The sequence below is a fragment of the Notechis scutatus genome, chromosome 14 (assembly GCF_049901735.1).
Source record: "Notechis scutatus isolate UNSWTSFEM ecotype Mainland chromosome 14, rNotScu1.2, whole genome shotgun sequence".
In the NCBI taxonomy this organism is placed as follows: Eukaryota; Metazoa; Chordata; class Lepidosauria; order Squamata; family Elapidae; genus Notechis; species Notechis scutatus.
Genome location: NC_142022.1, coordinates 5,477,703 through 5,499,220, shown reverse-complemented (window position 1 = coordinate 5,499,220; position 21,518 = coordinate 5,477,703). Strand labels below are relative to the sequence as shown.

The window sequence follows — 21,518 nt, the reverse complement described above, 5'->3', positions numbered from 1 at the left end:
GAAAAGTGGGCGAGGCTAGCGGTGCTTTTCGAGCCGCCCCCTTTCCTTCTGTTCTTTGGGTGGTTGTCGCTGTGCTCAGGTGGGGGGGGGGGTGAAGGGGGGGTGAAGGGGGGGTAAAAAGGGCGGGAAATTTTTGGCGGGAAATGGTGTGGTGGGGAATGGTGGAAGAAGAAGCGGGGCCATTTTTTTCCCCTCCTTCTATTGATGCCTTTCACGCTCTCCACAGAGACTGCCATTAATCATTGCTCTTTTTACATGAAAAACCCCTGGTTGAATACGCCCATTCCCATTTGAGGGTGTGTGTTTGTGTGTGCGCAACTGGAGCTCAATTTAACCCAGGAATCAGAGCAAAATAAGACATCTTTGGGGAGGGGGTTTTTTCCTCCCCATAAACTCTGCAGTCCTGTCAGGATGGCAACAAAAGCAGTCCCCAAAAGAAATGTACTTGCTGTGGGCTATTCAAAAGGGGAGAAATGCAACTCAAAGGATGTTTTTTAACTAGGAGGAATTCAAGTGGTTGTTGTTTTTTTAAAGGAGCTAGTCCATTTAAAAAAAAAGGAAGAGGAGGAAAATTGGCAGGAATGCAGTTTGGGGCAGGTTTGAGGATTATCTCATTGATCGATAATCTCAGTCCTGACAGATTTAGTGTTTGGAAATAGTATGAAAATATATCTTTAAAAATGACTATGCAATACTTAATTCATATCTGCTGGTGTTAGAAATGAGGTGTTAAGCAAAATGTAGTTATTAATTGGGAATAACGTCAGATGAGTCCTGCTTGGGCCATTTAACCCCAAGCATAAAACACTTCTGTGTTGTTTTTTGTAGCTAACTATTTGCTGTGTTTTATGGGATCCCTTCTTGAATTCTAATTTGCGTGATAAAAAATATCTAATTGAACTTACAAAATTACAAATCTGTTCTCTTTATTTCCACCAGACAGCATGTTAAGGGCAACAATCAGATGGGATTTTAAAGTTTATCATTCAAAACAAACTTGGGCCTGTTTTTGAATACTGTATTGTCCATGTGCATTGAGTTATGAAATAGGAATAATATTCCTCTTTCCTAGGTAATCTATAATATGCTTAGATTAGCATTAGCCCATAAAGTTAACCATTGTGGTTAAGTCATGGTTTGTAACTAGAGTGTTTGGTAAAGCCAGTTGAATAATTTATACCACAATTGGGACAAATCGTTGCTTAGTACAGTGTATGTCCTTTTTGTTTGTTTAAATTTCTATACTGCCCATTTCACTTAAGCGTCTTGGGAGTTTACCCAAAATATATGTATACAACATACAAGGCTTTCCTTGTCTCCCTTTGGGTGAAAGTGGATAGTAGAGTTAATTGAGCACTAATATTAAGCTGTGGTTGTACAAACTCAGAATAGCTGCAACATTGCTTTTGAGTCTTGAAATCTCCTTAAATCAGCTTTTTAAATAAAGTGTTGCTTTTATTGCAGACAGAACTTTGACCACTGACCAATAACGAAATGAACAATACAAAACTATCCCCTAACAACAAGAACTATTAGCAATAATTTGTGGGCAAACTTACACATAAACTTACACACTCTATAGAGACCTTTGTCATCAGTTGATTGCCTGTTTTATTTAAATTATCTGCACTGTTTAATAAGATAAACTTCCGTAGAAGTAGCAAAATGTTTCTACTTTTACAGAAATTTATCTTGTTTATTAAACAATGCAGATAATTTAAATAAAACAGGCAATCAACTGATGACAAAGGTCTCTATAGAGTTGGCAATAGAGAAGAATATGGGCTGTAGTTGCTAATAGTTTTTGTTGTTAGGGGGACAGTTTTGTGTTGCTTGTTTTATTGAGTGCATTTTTATTGGTTAAAGACCAAAGTTTTTTAACTGCATTTAATTGCATTTCGGTATACTGTAGAATTCTGTTTTGCACCACCCAATGCTTGGTGTACAGTATTGTGTCTTTTTAGCAATATATACATCTTGTGTTAAGCAAATAGTTGTCAACATGTAAGTGGCTGTTTTGAGATTTTCCCATTTCTTCTGGTGTGGGCACTGAGAAACAAAATAGGTAAATCTGATGTTAGAAATTGGAGTGTAATATATAATGCTAGTCGAGTCTTGAAGGAGTTTAATGTGTTGGGAAGAAAAGTTTCTTAAAAACTAATATTTAATGTGGCGGCTTTAAATTTGACGCATGAATGTGTTTCCCCCTCCCAGGAAGGCCATTTTGAGGCCTCTACTATCAACCACTTCAAAGAAAAATGCGAGACAGTCATAGTACTTGTGTTCCTCCTACAGTCACTGCTGTAGTGAAGCCAGGGTGTACACGACAACGCAACACGCAGGGTGCTTTGGTTACTGGTGGTTCTACACAGGGGCTTGAGAAGGAACTTTCCACGACAACTTTGAAAATTTCGCAGCAGCCATTTTTCCTGCTACGCAGAGAAGAACAAGAAGCATTCTTCAAGCTCCTAGGTCCAGTAGTTGTATCTACTTGTGCTGGGATTCAGCCCTCCTTGGGACAGAGATGGACAGCATTCAAAGCACAGCTAGCCTGCAAAGCTACCACAACTAGCCTGCCTTTGACTTAATTGATAGCACAAAGTTTAACCATTGTGCCTTTTGTCCAATTTTCTGTATTGGCAGCACAGTGCCTGATAGATTGCAAACCCTTGTCTTCAAATCTCTCTTCCCCACCAATTGAAAAAGAAATGCAATCACACTCTCTCACTTAAATGTGATGGGATTGAATGGAAGGACAGTCAGATCATTCATTAAAATCACATGATTTCTAGCAGTGGTGGGATTCAAAATTTTTTTACTACCGGTTCTGTGGGCGTGGCTTGGTGGGCGTGGCAGGGGAAGGATACTGCAAAATCCCCATTCCCTCCCCACCCCACTAACCTGCTTTCCAGCTCCGTTCTCCTGTGCAGGGCAACCAAAGAAGGCCCAGCCGGGAGGCAGAGAAGAGATGGGGTTGGCGGGGCCAGTCAGAGGTGGGATTTGCCGGTTCTCTGAACTACTCAAAATTTCCGCTATCGGTTCTCCAGAACTGATCAGAACCTGTTGAATACCACCTCTGGTTTCTAGGATCCAAAATGTTTGCTGTCCAACCTCTGGTTTATGGCCTTGTGCCATGTGTTTTTCAGTAAATCACACATTAGCTGATTTAAGATGTCTTCTGCACTTCAGAACAGCAAAATGTTTGATTTTAAGTCGATTAGGGAATTACTATTATTTTTTAGAATAGGTAGCTTTGGGATAATATTGCTAAAAGCTATGTCTGGGAAAGTTTATGTGAAATTAACAAAAAAATAAGCTTAATTACATTTAAAATCTGTACAGAAAAATGTTGCATCTCTTTCTCATTCAAACATGGGGTGATGGGTGGGGGGCTAAAATATCAAATCTCTTTTAATGATTTCAACACTTTCCTGTTTTTCTGATTCTAAATGTGTAAGCATGGCAAATTCTATAGTAACAGGATGTCATGCTCTTATTGTGCATTATGATCAAGAGTAAGGTTTATTTAATAATATTTTTCAGATGCTATAAAATAGCATAAATACTATAAGTTAGTTTGTATTTCCTGAATTTAAACTTTGTCTGCAAGAATGAATTGTGTAGCTTAAATCGGATCCCTCTACTTTATTTCTCATCAGAGGATGGCTTGGTACAAGACTTCCTGTCCACAGACACATGTTACAGAATCTCAGATAAGGTATGTTTCCTGCTATGTTCATGTATTAAGGCTTCCAATATTAGAGCAATATTGTATTCATAGTTTTACAGCTCAATTTTAATCAACAATATTGGAAGCATACTTTTCACACAAACAGACAGGATGTTTCAGAATAAGCTTTTGTTTATTTGTTTTCATAAAAGACTTAACAGCTGTTGTTAAAAAAAAATTAGCACACAGTGGATAAAATGATTTTTGCTTCCATTTTCCAGAGTATATTCTTCCATTTTCCAGAAAAATAGGTTATATTGGTTATCTCCTTTTTTATACATTCTGTTCCCCCAAACGCCTCCCCACCTAAACAAATGCAGGTAGACCTCAACTTACAACCATTAATTTAGTAACTGAAGTTACAGTGGCACTGAAAAAGTGACTTCTGACTGTGTTTCATATTTAAATCTGTGGCACGGTGTGGCAGCATCCCCATGGTCACATGATCAAAATTCAGACGCTTGGCAATGGACCCATATTTATGACTGTTGCAGTGTCCTGGGATCATGTGATCACCTCTTGCAACTTTCTGACAAGTCAATGGGGAAACCAGATCCACTTAACTCTGTTACTAAGCTAACCGCTGCAATGATTCACTTAACAACTGGAAAGAAAGGTCGTAAAATGGGGCAAAACTCATTTAACTATCTTGTTCATCAACAGAAATGTTGGGCACAATTGTAAGTTGAGGGCTACCTAGATATCAAGGAAGGGTTATTACATTCTATTTGCTTTTGTTCTATTTGCATTTTTAATGTAGAAGTTCATTATTTATATTATGTAATTGAAATATATTGTGTCAATTGTTTTATAGCTGTACTGATCATAGTTAGAAGCATATCAGAAATAAAACCTGTTCTTAAATTGGACACTAATACCCAAAACTAGAGCCAGTTGGTTAGTGGTGAAGGCCTCAGGTTAAAATTCAAAAGACCATGAGTTCTAGTCCTGCTGTAGGAATGAAACCAGCTAACAATAATTATATTAGTTTGGACTTAAATTCACCATGATAGCTCTTCCATGTTTTGCATTGGTATCATGGCAACAGCATGCTTCATTGTTCACATAACATCTCTGTGCTAAGTTAAAGTGATGTTATTTAGCAATCCAAACTCAACCATTCAAGAGAAGATAAAGTGTTTCCCAACACAGAGCTCCTGATGCTATAACTGAAAATGTGTTGTTGGGTTTTTCTGTTACTTTTCTGTTCTTAGTGGATTTCCGTAGTAAAGGAAATTTTGAAAAAACAGCCTACTAGGAAGAGCTTAGCTGGCAAGCTGCCACTTAGCTTTCCCTTTCAATAACCTTATGTGATATCAGGGTAACTATTAATTTCTCATCTCAAAATCCACAGAGCAATAATGGCTTTCCTAATAAAAGCAGATGGTATTTTGGCTCTTCAGTTCTGTTTCTATGCATGTACTTAGGATGATTTTTTTCTTCCCTGTCCCTCTTACAATTCTGGTCTTTAAAAATATTAAAACCCACTTTCTCATTCAGTATCTTATAGCCATGACTATGATGTACTTTAAACGAGCTGGCCTACATACAAAAGAATATACACGGATCAATCTCTTCATAGCTCTGTAAGTGGCACAGTTGTTATTTTTTGAGCTTCATGGTTTTCCTATAGTTATTCTTTTGTTTTGCTTCCAATATTTTTTAAATGCTCAGGCCATTTAAAGATATTCACATGTCTGGACAGCGTTTAGGGTTGGAAATGGCTAATTTATCTTGACAGAGACCCCCTGAATTCAGAGTTGACTTCGCATTCTTATTCAGAAATAATTCATAATCAATCTTTAGATGATGTAGAACAAAGGATGTACTGTAGAAGTGGAAAATATTTGTATTATATTGACATGAGCCATTTGGTACTCTAATAAAAGAGGGTATTTGTAGCTTGGAGTTGAATTGTAAAATCCTTGGTGCTCTCTGAGCTTGGTTGTTTGTTCTTAGATGTTTCATTACCCAACTACTAGATAACATCTTTATTGATAAAAGGAAGTGGGGTTTGCTTTCTGTTTATGTGCAGTAGCTTACCCTGTCAGTGTTGGTGCCGATGTTGTTTTCTCCTTGATACTTCCTTATTTAGGCTGTTATTTGAATTTTTTCCTTGCTTTCCATTACAAAGGAAGATAGGTGATCCACTACCTTATTCCCATGCTCCAAGCTGTCCTTGAACGTGGACAACATCTGACTTTGTACTGTGACTATTATAACTTTGTACAGTTGTAAAAAGTGATGTATTTCAAATTGAGAAAGTGACTCAGCTTTTCTTGAGAAATTATGCAGTATTATGTCACCGAAGGAATCCCGACGGCTTTCCCTGCTTCCAACATCTTTTTGTCCTAATTATAGGTACTTAGCCAATGACATGGAAGAAGACACAGAAGACTATAAATATGAAATCTTCCCCTGGGCACTTGGTGACAACTGGAGGAAACTATTTCCACAATTCTTAAAAATGAGAGATGGCTTTTGGGCTAAAATGAAGTATAGAGCGTTTGTTAGCCGGCGGTGTTGTGATGAGGTCAGCTGCAGTTTAATCTGATTAAAACCGGTGGCTTGATGGAGGGAAGGGCAGAATTATTTCCTGCAAAGGAAACTCCACAGTAGACACTGGCAGCTGGGTGGGGGAGTAATAGAGGATAACTGAGGGAAAACTACAAATAATGGAATGAATTTTAACGTTATGCATAGTATGCGTATGGTGTGTCCTTGGGTTAGAAAAAATACACTTCCCTGATGTTCTGCAAAAATGATGGCCCAATAATCTCGTTAGATGTAACACAGCTTCCTTGTCTCTACAAGGTCTATACTAGCTATTATCAGGTGCTTTTTGTAGTTGCCTAACAATGAAAAATATTTTTTTTTTCACAAGTACGATTTTTAGCAGGGTGAGTTTGATATAATAGTTAAGACACCAGGTTAGAAAGTGGGAGACCAAGAGTGCTACCAGTCCTGCCTTAGGCACAAAGGCAGCTGGGTGACCTTGGGCCAGTCATCCACTCTCAACCCTAGGAAGAAGCAAGGGCAAAGCACTAAAGACAAACCTTGCCTAGGAAACCGCAGGGGCATGTCCACATCGATGGCATGCTAATTTAATAAATAAAAATAGACTTATGAATGAATTGGACCTGTCTCCTTGCATGTAACGTTAAGAGTAACACTCCACGTTAAACCACGAGAAGATTCAAATGTTCATTTTAATACATGCTGTATTAGAATTTTAGTGACGCTTCATACCTTGCCTGGCATCTTTACATGTTGATAAACAAGTTGAAGATGCCGGGCATAAAAAAAAAGAAAACATGCACTAAACTCAGCAAGATTTATTGAGAAAAAGAGATGGGGTTTACAGAAAAATTCCTGCGTGTGAATGATTAACCGTGTGAACTTGTAAATTCCAGTGTATATTAAACACACACAAAAGAAAGATTTTCTATCTGCCTGCTTGTACCTCAGCAAAGCAGCAAGTCTCTTCCCCCGAAAAGGGAGGCGTTTGTTGTGATATTGACACAACAGTCTCCTGAAACCAACTCTCATTACTATCCGGCTTCCTGTTGTCTCTAGATAATGCTGAGAGAGCCCTCTCACTGGGCCTGGGCCCGTGAACGAGCATCTCACCACAGCGGGGCGCTGAGGAGTTACCTGAAGAATGAGGACGAGTTCGTCCCCAGAGGGCCCGGTGTGACACCCTCGGTGTGCCTTCTCTGCGTTTTGGACATGGAAGGAAACGTGGCTCAGATCACTCCCCCTGCCCGTGATCTCTTACCGTCGGAAGTGTTGAAAGGAGATTTGGAAAGCTGTCCCTTTCTAATGCTGGATTCAGAGACTAACTACACCGTGATGCAAAGTAAGCACTTAACCATGCTCGGTTCATCTTTAGGGGCGTCTTGAATTTAAAAACGCTCTACTTAATGCAGTCTTTTGAAAGCTAGATTTCAAAAAGAATGAAATAGCTAGTCCTCGACTTAACGACCTCAATTGAGCCCAAAATTTGTGTTACTAAGCAAAACATTTGTTAAGTGAACTTTGCTCCATTTTAACGACCTTTCTTGCCACGGTTGTAAAGTGAGTCCCCACAGTTGTTAACTTAGCAACACGGTTGTTAAGTGAATTTGTTTTCCCCATTGACTTGGCTTGTCGGAAGGTCGCAAAAAGGGGATCCCATAACCCCGGGACACTCCCAACAATTATAAACGTTGAGTCAAGCGTCTTGAGTTTTGATCTGGTGGTAACCATGAGATTGGCTGCAGCGGTTGTAAATGTGAAAAATGGTCACAAGTCATTTTTTTTAACTTTGAATGGTCACTAAATGAACTGTCGTAAGTCAAGGACCACCTGTACATTCTTTTGAAATCAGTCTTCCACATTTCATGTTTGGTTTAAACAGAGTAGAGTTAAAAATTAGAAATAAACCTGATACCGAATAAGCATGTTTTTTGGCTGATTTCCAATGACGGAAAGATCTGTTTAACTCTGTGGATCTGATAACTGTTTTAGATATCTTAACACATAACTGTTCTACCCACAATACTCCTTTATTTCACAGTTATCTTGTTTGTTCATCCACCCTAGAGCAAATTGAACTTACCCTTTTTATCACTGTGTTGAAGAAGTTAACATTTAGTTTTAGTGTCGGAACCCCAGAGTAGCTGTTATGTTCATCCTTTTCAGTTTTCAAGTGCAACCTCCCAATGCAATTCGAAGCCTTGCGTAGACTGAATCTCAACATAAACCTTTGATATAGTCTTACAGGGACCCACCATGGAGACAGATGGAGCAGAGAAAGATTGGCAGTTCTTGGCATAATATTTGATGGCTGAAGACCTCCCCCCCACCACCGGCATACCAGATTTCCCCCATCGGAGTAGTAGTATTCATGGATGTCCTTCCATCTACATTTGCGGCATTCTATTTATAAGCACTTTATCTTCCTGTTTGTAGAGAGGACACTTAGTAATACTTATTATATTTGTATATATTTAAAAAAAAAAAGCTTATGAATTGTGACTTGTACAATGTCAAAAAAAGTGCCAGTTGGAATGACTCTTAATAAAGACGTCTAGAAGAACAGGCTACAGGGATATATATTTTCAAACTTTTTATCACATTTTACTCTGGTTCATTCGTAGCACGTTTTATTTGTAGAATTACAAGCTGTTTTAGCCCAAAGGAATCTGGAATGATTTGCAGGCCAATTAAAAAGTAGTTCAGGTATTCAGACACACAAGGACAAAACAAGAGAAGGAGAGAAAATTTGGACAGTTTTTAGTCTGCTACTGGTGCAGTCCTTGCAGTTGATGTTATGGTAGAAATTTTGGGGCAGCGCACAGGAATAGAAAGTGAGAAGAGGGGAGAGATTTAAAGCTATTTCTCTCCTCAGCCATATCCTAATGCAATGGCTATTTATTAGATTTCTGACTCACTTTTGTGCCTTGTTGGCCCTTCAGGCAGCTGACAAAACATTAGAAAACTAGAATCAAATAAATGGAAAGTCATGGATAAAAATGGTAATTAACACCTTCCCGTTAACTATATTAATGTGACAGGTGGGCCTGAAGTCTGAATGAAAACATGTTTACTTGCTGGAAGTTTCTGAAAATGATAGCTGGAAAGGGTGTCGTATTTTTATTTATCAAATTCGGAAACCATCCATCTCACTCTTAACTCCTTGTATTTTCCCCCATACAAATATACCTTGATTTGGAGTAAAATTGAAAGGCAAAAAAAACCCTTCAACGTTTTGGGGGGAAAGTTAACCCTTTTTTTTTGGAAGAATATGGTTTTCTGTCATCTAGGCCCTAGCAACAATTTCAAATTGGGTGGGGAATGAACTGGAGCTGGCATAAAAGGACACATTTCTCAACCTTGGAAAACAAAACAGGTCGCTTTGTGCTCCAATTGTGCTTTAGCTAACCTGTGTACAAAACCTGAAAATTAAACCATGGTTAGCCGTGGGCAAACCTACTGCAGAAAGTCAGGTTATAATAGAAAAAACCTACCCATGATCTAACAGCTGGAGGGGGGTCAGGGTGGGGGGTGTCTCAGTTTTGTCCAAACCGCAAGCACTTTAGAAGTGTCCTTCCTTTTTTCCCCACAACCCATACAAAGGAGAAGCCATCATCAAGACAGTGGCTCAGACCGTGGTTGTCTGAATCCAAACAATTGCATACAGCTTCGCAGACCAGTTTCGTCTAATGATGAAACCACTAGGCTAAAAACAGGAAGGCTCTGAATTCCAGTCCCATTTTAGTCATGTAACTAACTGGGTGACTTTGGGCCCATCACCAGGGGATTGTGAGTTCTAATCCCGCCTTGGGCACGAAAGCCAGCTGGGTGTCTTTGGGTTGATCCCTCTCTCTCAACCTGTCCCACCTCATAAGGTTGATGTTGTAGGGAAAACAGGGAGAGGAAGCAGCATTAAGTATGTTCGCCACCTTGAGTTGATTATTTAATATAAAAGTGGGCAAAAATGATGAAGACTTCTCCACTTCTTGGAAATCCCCCTTTCTTGGAGGCGCCTATCAAAAAAGGGGGTGCCCCATTGGAAAACCTGGAATCGTCCCAACAAAGCGCCTTGTTAGATCCCGAAATCTCCACAAGCCAGACTTGTGTAGTGTACACTCATTTGCTGGGAGAGAGTGATGGGCGCTGTAGTCGGAGAGCGCTCCGTTGGGGACAGCCAGCTAGCCCTGGCGGGGTTTCCTAACCGCAGCCAGGCTGAAATGCAGCCGGTCCAGCTTCGCGCCTCTTAGGCTAAGCTAAAAAATAATAAGTCGGAAAACCAGCCGTTTTGCCTTAGAGGGCTGCAACCGCCCCGCAATCCTGCCGCTTTGGGGATCGCGCATTAGCAGGTCCGCATCCCGTGCACTCTTCTCTCTCTCTTTTTTCTTTTCGCGCAAAGAAATGAAAACAGACTTTGCGCTCCGGGGCGCCGCCAAGCTCTCTCGGGCGCGGCTCCCCCCGGGTGTTGCAATGCAGGCAGAATGCAGACGCGGAGGAGAGGAAGCCGACTTCGGCTGCTGCTGCTGCTTCCAACCGCGGAAGAGGAGAGCGGCCGCCCAGCTCCCTCCTCCGCCCCGCTTCTTGCCCCTTCCGTCTCCCCAACAAACCCGGGATCGGAGAAAGAGAGAGAAACCCGCCCGGGCCGCCCCTCTTCCGTCTCCAACTCGTGCGTTTTTGCGCAAGGCTTCCCCCGCCGCGCCCTGCTCCAGCTGCCTTTCCCTGCCTTGGCTAACGCCCAGCGAGGGAGGAGTTGCTGGGCCACAGACGGGCGGCGAGGAGGGGGTGCCCGAACGACGCTCCTGCGCCGAAAAAAGCTTCCCTTACCCTCTCCTCCGGTGTAAAAGATCCCGGGGCCTTTTTACTCCGTCCTAGGCCGAGGGGACGCTCCGGGGCGCAGGTAAAGACTTCGGGGCTTGGCTTCGGGAGGCGAGATTTGGAGAGGGAAAAGTGCTGGAGTTTGCGGTTGGGGGGTTGGCCTTTTGGGGAAAAAAAAAATATTCTTAGTATCTGCCTATTACACAACCCGCTCCTCCTGGAGAGGTCCAACTTGGCCTTGTTATTTCTTTAAATAAAAGTATTGTTAAATTTGTTATTTGGGGAAAGCGAGCGCGCCGGTTTAAGGAGAAGCCGCGAAAGCGGCCAAGTTCGCTTTCATGATTCTTTCTCTTTCTCTCCCGGTGGCTCTCCGTGGCTTTAATGCAGGGGGGGGGGAAAGGGTACTTCTGAGCATGGGCAGAGAACCTAGGGGTTCTCCCCGAGAGAATTACTCTCTCCAACTGGGTGAAAGCAGCGGGACAGCCTGGTTATTTGAGCTGCAGAAAAGTAAGGGTTGTGTCAAATGTTTTTGAGATTTCCCCCTCCCCTTTTGGCCTACATCTGCACTACAATTCCCTCCACCTCTTGCCTGGATGGGTGTTGTGGTCCATGCATTTTGAGGGCCTTGCTGGGCTCCTTTCCCACGGCTTTGTGTTAGATGTCGGTGACGTTGTGGCCGAGTTGTAAGAAAATACATACATAACAAATGTATGGGGCCTGCATATTTTATAGGCAACGGAAAAGCAATATAAATATCTGCGGACTGAGTCACCCATTTGAGCATCCCAGCCAGGTTTTTATAGACACAACTTTCAAAATTTTATCAGCAAGTTTCTAGACTCTTTGGAAGTTCTGGGGTTTAACTTCAGGCCTTCTGGAAGCAAACCTGGGTCTGTTTTATGGTGTCCTGTGGTCTGTCTTCTATAAATGATGATCCGGTGAAGATTCTAGTCCTCATGGGGCTGATGATTTAAATCTGAAGGTACTTCTACATTCTGCTGTGGTGCAGATGTTTGTGCTATCTGTCCCCCAAACTTTGAAGCAGGGAATTTTTTACAGCGGTTCCTGGAAACACAATGGTAGAATCCTAATTCTCTATGCCTAATTTAATTGGGTTGCATTGATGTATTAGTTCCTCAAGAGGAGGATGCCAAGGTGGCAGGATGTTTAAACGGAGAGTAATTTGTTGCCCCATCCTGGATCTTCCAGGTAGGGAGATCAACCTGGGTATTTTGAGCCCCTAGCCCTTGCTCCAGAGTAGTCAAACTTTCCAGGAAGTTGAAAAGCCTTCGTGCATTTTAAAACTCAGACCAGGGCATCATGAAACATGGCCAGGTGAGGAACCAGGCTGGCATGGTGTGGCCTTTTGTGGAAAAGACAAACTTCATGCCAGGCCTTCGGAGGAGTAAAAAAACAAGGGGTCCTCAAACGTACGGCCACAATTGGGACTGAGTTTCTGTCCCTAAGCAAGGCAGCCAGCAAATTGCCTGCTATTTATTTACTTATTTTATTGGTCAATCGCTTACAAGATAATAGGTATAAGTATAAACATGAGTAAGAATACAGGAAGTAGGTACGAATAAATGGGGACAATAGGACAGGGACGGTAGGCACGATGGTGCACTTATGCACGCCCCTTACAGACTTCTTAGGAATGGGGTGAGGTCAATAGTGGTTAGTAGTCTGAGGTTAAAGGAGTGGGAGGGTTAGAGGATGTAACAACAGAATCAGGTAGTGCATTTCGGGCATTGACCACTCTGTTGCTGAAGTCGTACTTTCTGCAATCAGGTTTGGAGTGGTTTACATTGAGTTTGTATCTGTTGTGTGCTCTTGTATTGTTGCAGCTGAAGTTGCAGTTGACTGGTAGGACATTGTAGCAGATAATTTTGTGCACTACGCTTAAGTCCAACCGTAGGCGACATAGTTCAAGGTTGTCCACGCCCAAAATTTCAAGCCTGCTGGTGTAGGGTATTCTGTTGCGAGCAGAGGAGTGTAGTACTTTTCTCATGAAATACTTCTGGACTCGCACAATTGTATGAATGTCCGATATACATTGCAGATTCCAGACTGATGAGCTGTGTTCGAATAAGGGTCTAGCAAAAGTTTTGTATATCCTACTTAGCAATTCAATATTTCACTGCCTTTTCTGCCGTGATGGTTATGTGAAATTGCTGTGGTTGCTAAGTGGATCACATGGTCATTAAGCAAATCCAGCTTTTCCCCATTTGACTTGACTTTTTGGAAATCCCTTGGGAAAGTCGCCGATGGGGATCACGTGACCCTGGGAACACAGCAACAGTCACAAATATGTGTCAGTTGTCAAGCACCCCAAATTTTGATGGCGTGGCCCTGGGGATGGTTGCGCCAGTTGTAAGTGCGAGGATTTTTCTCATTTTCCAGTGCCGTCGTAACTTCGAACAGTCCCCGAATGAATGGCTGGAAGTCTAGGACTACCTCCAAAAGAACACAGGTCCTGAATTTATGACCTACAATGAGGTGTTTCTGCAGAAAGAGGAAGCAAAATTATTTTTCGTGCTTGGGGAAAGGGAAAAATAATAATAATAAAAAAAGAAACAAGTTAAATGAAAGAAAGTGCAACAGGATAAAACAGGATAAAGAGGGTGTTTGCGCACAGCTCCTTGCTGGAAGCAAAGTGTGAATTATTTTGGTTTGTCAAGTCTTATCTGAGTTCTGGTGTCCTCCCAACTGTGTGTGTGTGTTTTGTTATCTTTTGAAGTCTTCAATTCCTTATCCTGCCCTGTCTCCTTAATTGCTGCAGTGTGGTTTGTGTTGGTTTTTATTTATAATTTATATGTACTTTGGGTTCGGACTGAATTTCTTCCCTTTAAAAACTGTTCTTGGAAGAGTTTTTTTTCTCCAGCCGATGATAACTGAACATTGGGGGCCAAGTTGGTGGAATTAAAGGGACTTTACCTATTTTTGTGACTTTGTTGCTTTTGTGCCACGTCCTGGGTCATCTCATTCCCCTTTATCTTTAATTTCCATCGTCAACCTGTCCACTTCAGCGCACTCAAGTATTTTCCTTATTACCGTTTCCTCTGTGGATGTATTTCTTCTTTTCCCAATTTTGTGCGTAGCTAATCCTCTCCACTGTTATTACAAGAAGCATCAAGGACTGAGTTTTCTTATTATATTTCCCTGTTAAGTGTGCCCAATAGAAATAACTTGGCTTTAAGTCTATCTCTTGTTTTATCATCTCCTCCAACCAATTGTGGTGGACCTGTATTGGGCAAAGATGACCGTTTTTCATACTTACGACCATTTCAGAAAACCCCATGGTCATGTCATCAAAATTCAGACGCCTGGCAAACTGACTCATATTGATGACGGTAGCAGTGTCCCTTTTTGCGACCGTCCGACAAGCAAAGTCACTTAGCAACCGGATTACAAACGTCACCACCTCAGCAGTTTGCTTAGCATCTGGAGCAAGAAAAGGTCGTAAAAACGGGGCAAAACTCGCTCAACCGACATCTCGCTTAGCAACAGAAATTTGGGGTTCGATTGTGGTCGTAAGTCGAGGGCGACCCGTATTGCAAATTTTTGACCTTTTGAATTCCATGTGGCTTTGATTCTTCGGGGACAAGATTCAGGACAAGGTGGATGGTTTTATAGTTGCGGCCAAACTTTCTCAAACTGCGTGTTTTGCAAACAACAGGACAAGAAGATAAGCAACTTAGAACGAAGGAGAAAATTTCCCGACAGAACAATTAATCTGTGGAACAACAGCGAATGCTCCAACACTGGAACTTTTTAAAAAGATGTTGGATAACCCTTTGTCTGAAGTGGTGTAGGGTTGGACTAGAAGACCTCCAAGGTCCCTTCCAACTCTGTTATTCTGTTCTAAGTTTTGTAAATACGGTGAGATTTGTCTAGGTCAAAATATTGAATCGGTGTTTGAAATGATTGAAAGATTCCCACTTCGGACCATTGTGAAGTACGTATTTATTTATCTGGTCTTTCCCACCTTCTCCTGATACCGGTTGAGCAAGTCTCAACCTCTTCCTACCATGGGCGAGTCTGCCAAAGGCTTTCCGAAATCATGAATCATCTCAAGGATTTTCGCAAATGCCTCCCCTTAATATGCTCATCATTACAGGTAGTCTTTTGACTTACAACCGTTTAATTAGTGGCTGTTCAAAGATATAACGGCAGTGGAAAAAAGGGACTTAAAACTGATCCTCACACTTGAGCAAGGGGGGTTGGACTAGAAGACCTCCAAGAACCCTTCCATCTCTGTTATTCTGTAAAATTCCACTTAACAGATTAACAGAGTTGAAAGGGACCTTGTAGGTCATCTAGTCCAACCCCCCCACCCAAGCAGGAGGCCCTGCACCATTTCTGACAGATGGCAGTCCAGTCTCTTGTTGAAAGCTTCCAGTGATGAAGCTCCCACGACTTCTGAAGGCAACTTCTGTTCCACGGGTTGATTGTTCTCCCTGTCAGAAAATTCCTCCTTATTTCCAAGCTGAATCTCTCCTGGATCAGTTTCCATCCATTATTCCTTCTCTGGCCTTCAGGTGCTTTAGAAAATAGCTTGACCCCCTCTTCCTCTCTGTGGCAGCCCCTCAAATATTGGAAGACTGCTCTCATGTCTCCCCTGGTCCTTCTCTTCATTAGAGCAGCCAGGCCCAGTTCCTGCAACTGTCCATCGTATATTTTGTTTGGGTTGGACTAGAAGACCTCTGAAGTCCCTTCCAGACCTAGGCCATGTCCAGTTCCTGCAACTGTTCATTATATGTTTTACCCTCCAGTTCCCTGGTCATCCTGGTTGCTCTTCTCTGCATTCTATCTAGAGTCTCAACATCTTTTTTTTTATAATGTGGTGACCAAAACTGGATGCAATATTCTAGGTGTGATTTTGGGCAGGGAGTGGGGTGATCTTGCTATGCTGAGCTACAAGAAAGTATAATGTCTTCAAGATTTCAAAGCACGCCTAAACTAGGTTAGGTTAAAAAAAAAAAACACCTTGCTACATTTTTTTTTTCTCTCACACACATTCAAATTGACCTCTACAATTTTACATTTGCCCAGGATGATTCTGGGAAGCAGCCAAAATAAGCAAGTAGATCATTTCCTTCTCTTTAGCTGGAGGAAATGCCAAATAGAACCCTGTTCTGCTCACCTGGCATTTTCCTTTTGTGAATTCTGCATGCCAGGTGAACTGGTTGCAGAGATGCCAAGGCATTTTCCTAGGTGCAGTAAAGTGGAATAAATAACTTTTCATTGGCTTGGGGTTTTCATATTTGCTTTTTTTTTCTTTGTATGTAGCGGTAAGCAAGGATTATGGTTGCTTTTTTTTCAAGAGGCAACTGGACTTTCAGTTTTTTTCTTTGAAGACGTTTCGTTTCTCATCCAAGAAGCTTCTTCAACTCGCTTCTTGGATGAGAAGTGAAATGTCTTCAAATAAAAACCAGAAAGTCCAGTTTCCTCTTGAAAATAAAAAAAAGCACCTTTGAGACAACCATGATCTGGATGACTGTGAATCTCCATAGACGAGGATCATGTTGATAGGCAGGACAAATATTGAAAATACTGAAGTGGGTAGGGATGAGATTAAATTGACTATTTATTGCCAAGGACAAAAGTAAAATCTACCCACTTGAACAGATCCCTAATTACAGATAGTCCTCAACTTCCGACCACAGTTGGGAGAAGAATTTCTGTTGCTAAGCAAGGCGGAGTTTTGACCGAGTCGCCCCTGAACTTTTTGCCATCGTTGTTAAGCCAATCACTGCGGCTGTTAAGTGAGTCAAGGGGTCATTAGGGCACTTTGCAGAGCAAGATGGGCAGAATATAAATTTAATTGATAAATACTTGCCGGTTGCCAAGCACCAGAATTGTAACCCCTTGCAACCCTGAGCAGCACATATTCTCTTTCATTGCAATCCCTTGACTATGGCTGTGATAGTCGTAAATCTGAGGATTGGTTGTAAGTCACTTTTTTTCATCATAATTTCTAACAGTTGCTAGGGAAGTGGTTCTAAGTCAAGGACTGACTACCTTACTTAGAGACACATTGTTGTAATTCTCTTGACAGTAAAAAGGGTGTTTGTGTCTGTTTCTTTTGGACTTCCTAGCTCAGCCTGGAGCCCTAGAATCTCCTGGTGGTATCTCATCCAAGCCTTAGCCAACCCAACCTGCCTTCAATTAACTCAGGTAAGGTCAGTGTTAATCGAGTGTTAACCGGTTGCTTTTTTCGCATCCACTTTAACACACAGACACCACCTTAAAATAGGTGCAGTGCCAAAATTGGATGGGATAGATTTTGGAGACACTGTCTGAAAACCACTCCAGGCGAATTTGGAAATTTTCACCTTTTGAAATATTGCAGTGTTATTTAAATCTTTTGAATCTTAACTTAATTCTGATTTTAATGTTAATTTTATCCATTGTTATGTATTGATTATATTGTATGCAGCCCAGGTGGGCAGCTAAGAAAAGGAAGGGAGGGAGGGAGGATGAAAGAAGGAGGGAAGGAAGAGGGCGAAAGTAAGGAGGACAGAAGGAAAGGAGGAAGGAAGGGAAAATGAAAGGGAGGAGGGAGGAAGGAAGGAGGGAAAAGGGAAGGAAGGGAGGATGAAAGAGGGAAGGAGGAGGGAGGAAGGAAAGAGGGAGGGAGGGGGGGGTGGAAGGAAGGAAGTTTGCTTACCTTTGACAATCTACCACACTGCTTCATCAACCTCTCACCCCATAGGGCGATTGTTAAATGAATCTCACCCAATTTTACGACCTCTTTGGCCACAGTTGTTAAGCCAATCACTGCAGCCGTTAAGTGAATCACACCATTGTTAAGCGAATCCAGCTTCCCCGTTGACTTCCCTTGTCGGAAGCTGTCTGGGAAGGCCTCGAATGGCAACCCTGGGACCCCCGGGACAGGGCCCGAATTGCAAACCACGTGACGGCAGGGATGCTTGCGGTGGTCACGAGCCCCTTTTTATCCGATCCTGCTTTGGAACGGTTGTAAGTCGAGGAACCCGCGAAACGATCTTTCCTTCTCTTCCTAAGCCTCTGGCGTGGATCTTGGATTCCCGCAGAAGCTTCTGAGACAGATTAAGAGCTGGCAGGGAAAACGATCGGCCTTGGCTTTCGTTCAACAGGGATAGCCATGCAGGCAGGAATTCAGAGAGAGAGAGAAGGAGAGAGAGAGAGAGAGAGAGAGAGAGAGAGAGAAGGAGAGAGAGAGAGGAGAGAGAGAGAGAGAGAAGGAGAGAGAGAGAGAGAGAGAGAGAGAGAGAGAGAGAGAGAGAGAGAGAGAGAGAGAGAGAGAGAAGGAGAGAGAGAGAGAGAGAAGGAGAGAGAGAGAAGGAGAGAGAGAGAGAGAGAGAGAGAGAGAGTGAGTCAGAGTCCCTGTGTGCTGTCCTTTTGGGCTTCTGACGCCTGGAAACTGGAATGCCAAGGATACAACAGGTGGCATTTAACAAGGATTAGGAGAAACCAGTGCTAGCATGTTCCACGCTTGGTTTGAAAAAAAGACCGCTTAGATCTGGAGTGAACCTGTTTTACCTTCCTAAAAACAATTAAAACAAAAACTCAGCCTGGGCATAGGGAACCAACTTTTTGCGTGGCTTCAATTGCTCTCCTCCCTTGCTCTCTTCAGATTTTCTCAGGCCTTGCCCCTCCTTGGCGATCATGAGGGCCAGAAACTTGGAAGGAAGGAAGGAAATTCATTTCTTTGCTCATCACTGCAAGATTTGGTTATTTTCCCCCCTCCTTCGTTTCTCTAACTCTGCTTGTTTTTTTCATGCATGAAGAAAGCGGGGAGGGGAACTCTTTGGAATGACCTAAATTCAACAATAAAATTCCTTAGGCACTCTGACTTGTGTGCGAGACTATCTTGCTGAATTTCAAGTTTTTCTAGGGAAGTTCCGGGGTTTTGGAGGACATTCCTTATATAAAACAGATGTTCCCTTCAGTAAACACGTAGACGTGTTTAAGACAGCAGCAGTCACCATGCCAACTCCTTAATTTAATCATTTTATCTTCGTGCTGGCAGGTTTTTTTATCCTGTGGCTGGTTTATAAAGCAGTTTTAGTGCAGACCTGCTTTATAAACCATGGTTTGTGGCTGAGCCAAGTCATTGTGGTTTTATTTAACAGCAGCAGGCTGAGGTTCCACAATGACACATCAAGCCCTGGCTTGTTTGACCTTTAAATGGCTTAGCCATAAATCATGTTAATGCTCTACAATGCTTAATTTCACTTAACAACGGTATGCTCACTTAACAACCATGGGATTTGCTTAACACCATAAAAATGGCCGGGAAATCTGCTCTAATCACATGATGACTCCATCTCCAGCCCAACTGCAATCATGGTTACATAACCACATCACTTAGCGACCAAAATTCCGATCCCAATTGCCATAACTCGAGGACCGTCCATATTTTTTCTTTTCACTTCTGATCTGAGGCCATAATAAATTCTGTCATTTTGTGTGTGCGTGTGTGTGTGTGCGCGCGGTTTGTCTGCGACTGTTAGCTATGGAATCCTAATTTATCGCTGCAGCATAGCTTGAGAAAGTGGAGGAGGGGTGATATAAATTGAGTAGCTCTTAGTAGATAAAATAGAATTCTTTTGATAGTTCAAGGTCAAAGAGTGTGGCGCAGAAAGAATTGGAACCTACTTTGGGATTGGTTCATGTGATGTGATGATGAGTAAAAAGGGGGTGGTTTGTAAAAAGGGGACATTGTGGGAAGTCAGGGTAACTTTTAGTTTCAGAATTCCGCATGTGTGCCAGGTGCTATTCTAATAAAAGTACTTTTGAGATTATGCTTGTCTTGGAATTACTGATCGGAATGGATGTTCCCTGGAACGCTGACAGCAACCTAATAAAACTCCCTGTCTTTATTTTGGATATTCTGTGCAATTACGCTTTCGGGTTATTTCCTGTAACCATGAGGACTAGAGACTTTAAACATATAGATGCCGTATTGTACCGAGCAATCGACTGTTTTCCTACCAACTGGAATCTAGTTTTAAGTCCTCTCTTAATCTCTTTCAGGGAATTTGATCGCTTGGATAATCAACCAAGATGTCGGAAGAGATCATCGTCCCAATTTATTGCACCGGGATCTCAGCTCAAGTTCAGAAGCAACGGGCCAAGGACCTGGGTTTGGGGAAACATGAGAACGCAGTCAAGCACTTGGGCCAGGATTTTGAGACGCTTCGCAACGAATGCCTGCAGAACGGGAGCCTCTTCAGGGACGAGACTTTCCCCGCCACGGCCTCTGCGCTGGGTTTCAAAGAACTGGGGCCAAATTCTTCTAAGACCTACGGGGTCAAGTGGAAGCGCCCAACGGTGAGCCTTAAATTTTTAGGGTGCAGAAATTTCCTCTAAAAACATCTTTTTTTCCCCCTCTCTTTTTTTTAAATTTTTTTTAATTTTATTAAACAAACAAACACCAACAAAGACAAAAAGAAACTTTAAAAACATTGAACATGGTACAGTCCTCCTAACCCACATATTTGTCTTACATTGCTAAATCACATATAAAAATTGTACATGTTTGCGTTCTATATATAATATATATGTACATTTAATCATTTCTTATTGTCTTGATCCTTTCTTTTTTTCTAACCAACCATAAACCTTATCTCATGTTTTGTAATAATCCGATTCATCCTTATTTTTTAATTCCTTTGTCTATTTGTCCATTTCTGCACCTATCCAGATTTTCCTAATTATTTCTAATTCACTTGCAGTTTCTTTACCTTTCCGTTGTTGTGCATAAGCCAATCTCGCAGCTGTGATTATATGAATTATTAAATATACGATATCCTTGTCATATTTCCCCACATGTGATTCCTAACAGAGGGGTTCTTTTGAAGGGTCCTCAGTGGTCTCCAGGTCACAAACGACCATCATAAAATCTGAGCTGGTTGCCACAAGCATCCAGATTGTGAACCAGAGGGGGGGGGGGCATAAGGTTGGGTCGATAGTCGTCACTTTTAAAGTATTTTTCCCCCAAAGCTGTTATAAATTTCAAACTGTCGTTAAACAAAGGGGTTATAATCAAGGGACTGTCTTCTTGTTTGGAAAGTGACTAGAGGGGTTCAGGAGGGATAAATACGGTATGGCTGTGGATGGATTCTTGGATCCAAGACAGGAGGTGGTCAGTGCTGGCTGTAGGGGTGAAGACTTGGGGGCTCCCTGAAGGCATCTAGCTGACCTCTAAAAGGGGCCAGTTGCCTGATGTGTAGTCTTCACACCCTGCTGGTGTTCTCAAGTTCTTCCGCCATTTAACAGCTTTTTTCCCTCGTTGAATCTTCCAGGAAGTGTGCCGGAACCCACTTTTCATCGTAGATGGTGCCACGCGGACAGATGTTTGCCAAGGAGCTCTGGGTGAGTGGCGAGACCTGCAGCCCCTTGGATTTTCACATCCCTGGGCCCTTTTTCTGTCTTTTCCCCCCCAAACAGACGGGAGCTGAAAAGCTTAAGA

The 21,518-nt window shown here is 42.1% G+C and overlaps 2 protein-coding genes across 4 annotated transcripts in view; both read left to right on the top strand.

The window, feature by feature from the left end:
- On the top strand, positions 1 to 8,828 carry SPDYC (speedy/RINGO cell cycle regulator family member C). 2 transcript variants are annotated; one of them, XM_026690161.2, is made up of 7 exons: positions 1 to 79; positions 2,215 to 2,472; positions 3,660 to 3,718; positions 5,231 to 5,316; positions 6,092 to 6,263; positions 7,307 to 7,589; positions 8,487 to 8,805. In XM_026690161.2, exons 2-7 carry the CDS (start codon positions 2,259 to 2,261, stop codon positions 8,546 to 8,548), a joined length of 876 nt encoding a protein of 291 aa, XP_026545946.2. In that variant the 5' UTR covers positions 1 to 79; positions 2,215 to 2,258; the 3' UTR covers positions 8,549 to 8,805. The 2 variants fall into 2 exon arrangements, with proteins under 2 accessions (XP_026545946.2, XP_087799410.1); XM_087943284.1 differs by having other exon boundaries at positions 38 to 296; positions 8,487 to 8,828.
- Positions 8,829 to 10,792: 1,964 nt separating this feature from the next.
- Positions 10,793 to 21,518, top strand: part of CAPN1 (calpain 1) — a 36,254-nt gene continuing 25,528 nt past the window's right edge. The window contains exons 1-4 of one of the 2 annotated variants that reach the window (XM_026690166.2): positions 10,812 to 11,141; positions 17,158 to 17,236; positions 20,081 to 20,377; positions 21,352 to 21,421. In XM_026690166.2, coding sequence (XP_026545951.1) covers positions 20,111 to 20,377; positions 21,352 to 21,421 — 337 coding nt within the window. In that variant the 5' untranslated portion in view covers positions 10,812 to 11,141; positions 17,158 to 17,236; positions 20,081 to 20,110. Of the gene's footprint in view, positions 11,142 to 17,157; positions 17,237 to 20,080; positions 20,378 to 21,351; positions 21,422 to 21,518 lie in introns of both variants that reach the window. The other variant, XM_026690168.2, reaches the window with a different exon arrangement.

Bases quoted from the DNA above. Each gene is read 5' to 3' on its own strand.
- SPDYC (XM_087943284.1), top strand. From the start codon at position 2,259: ATGCGAGACAGTCATAGTACTTGTGTTCCTCCTACAGTCACTGCTGTA. The intron at 6,264-7,306 runs GTCAGCTGCAGT...TGTTGTCTCTAG, and splicing joins GCCGGCGGTGTTGTGATGAG to ATAATGCTGAGAGAGCCCTC. The intron at 7,590-8,486 runs GTAAGCACTTAA...CCTTTGATATAG, and splicing joins TAACTACACCGTGATGCAAA to TCTTACAGGGACCCACCATG.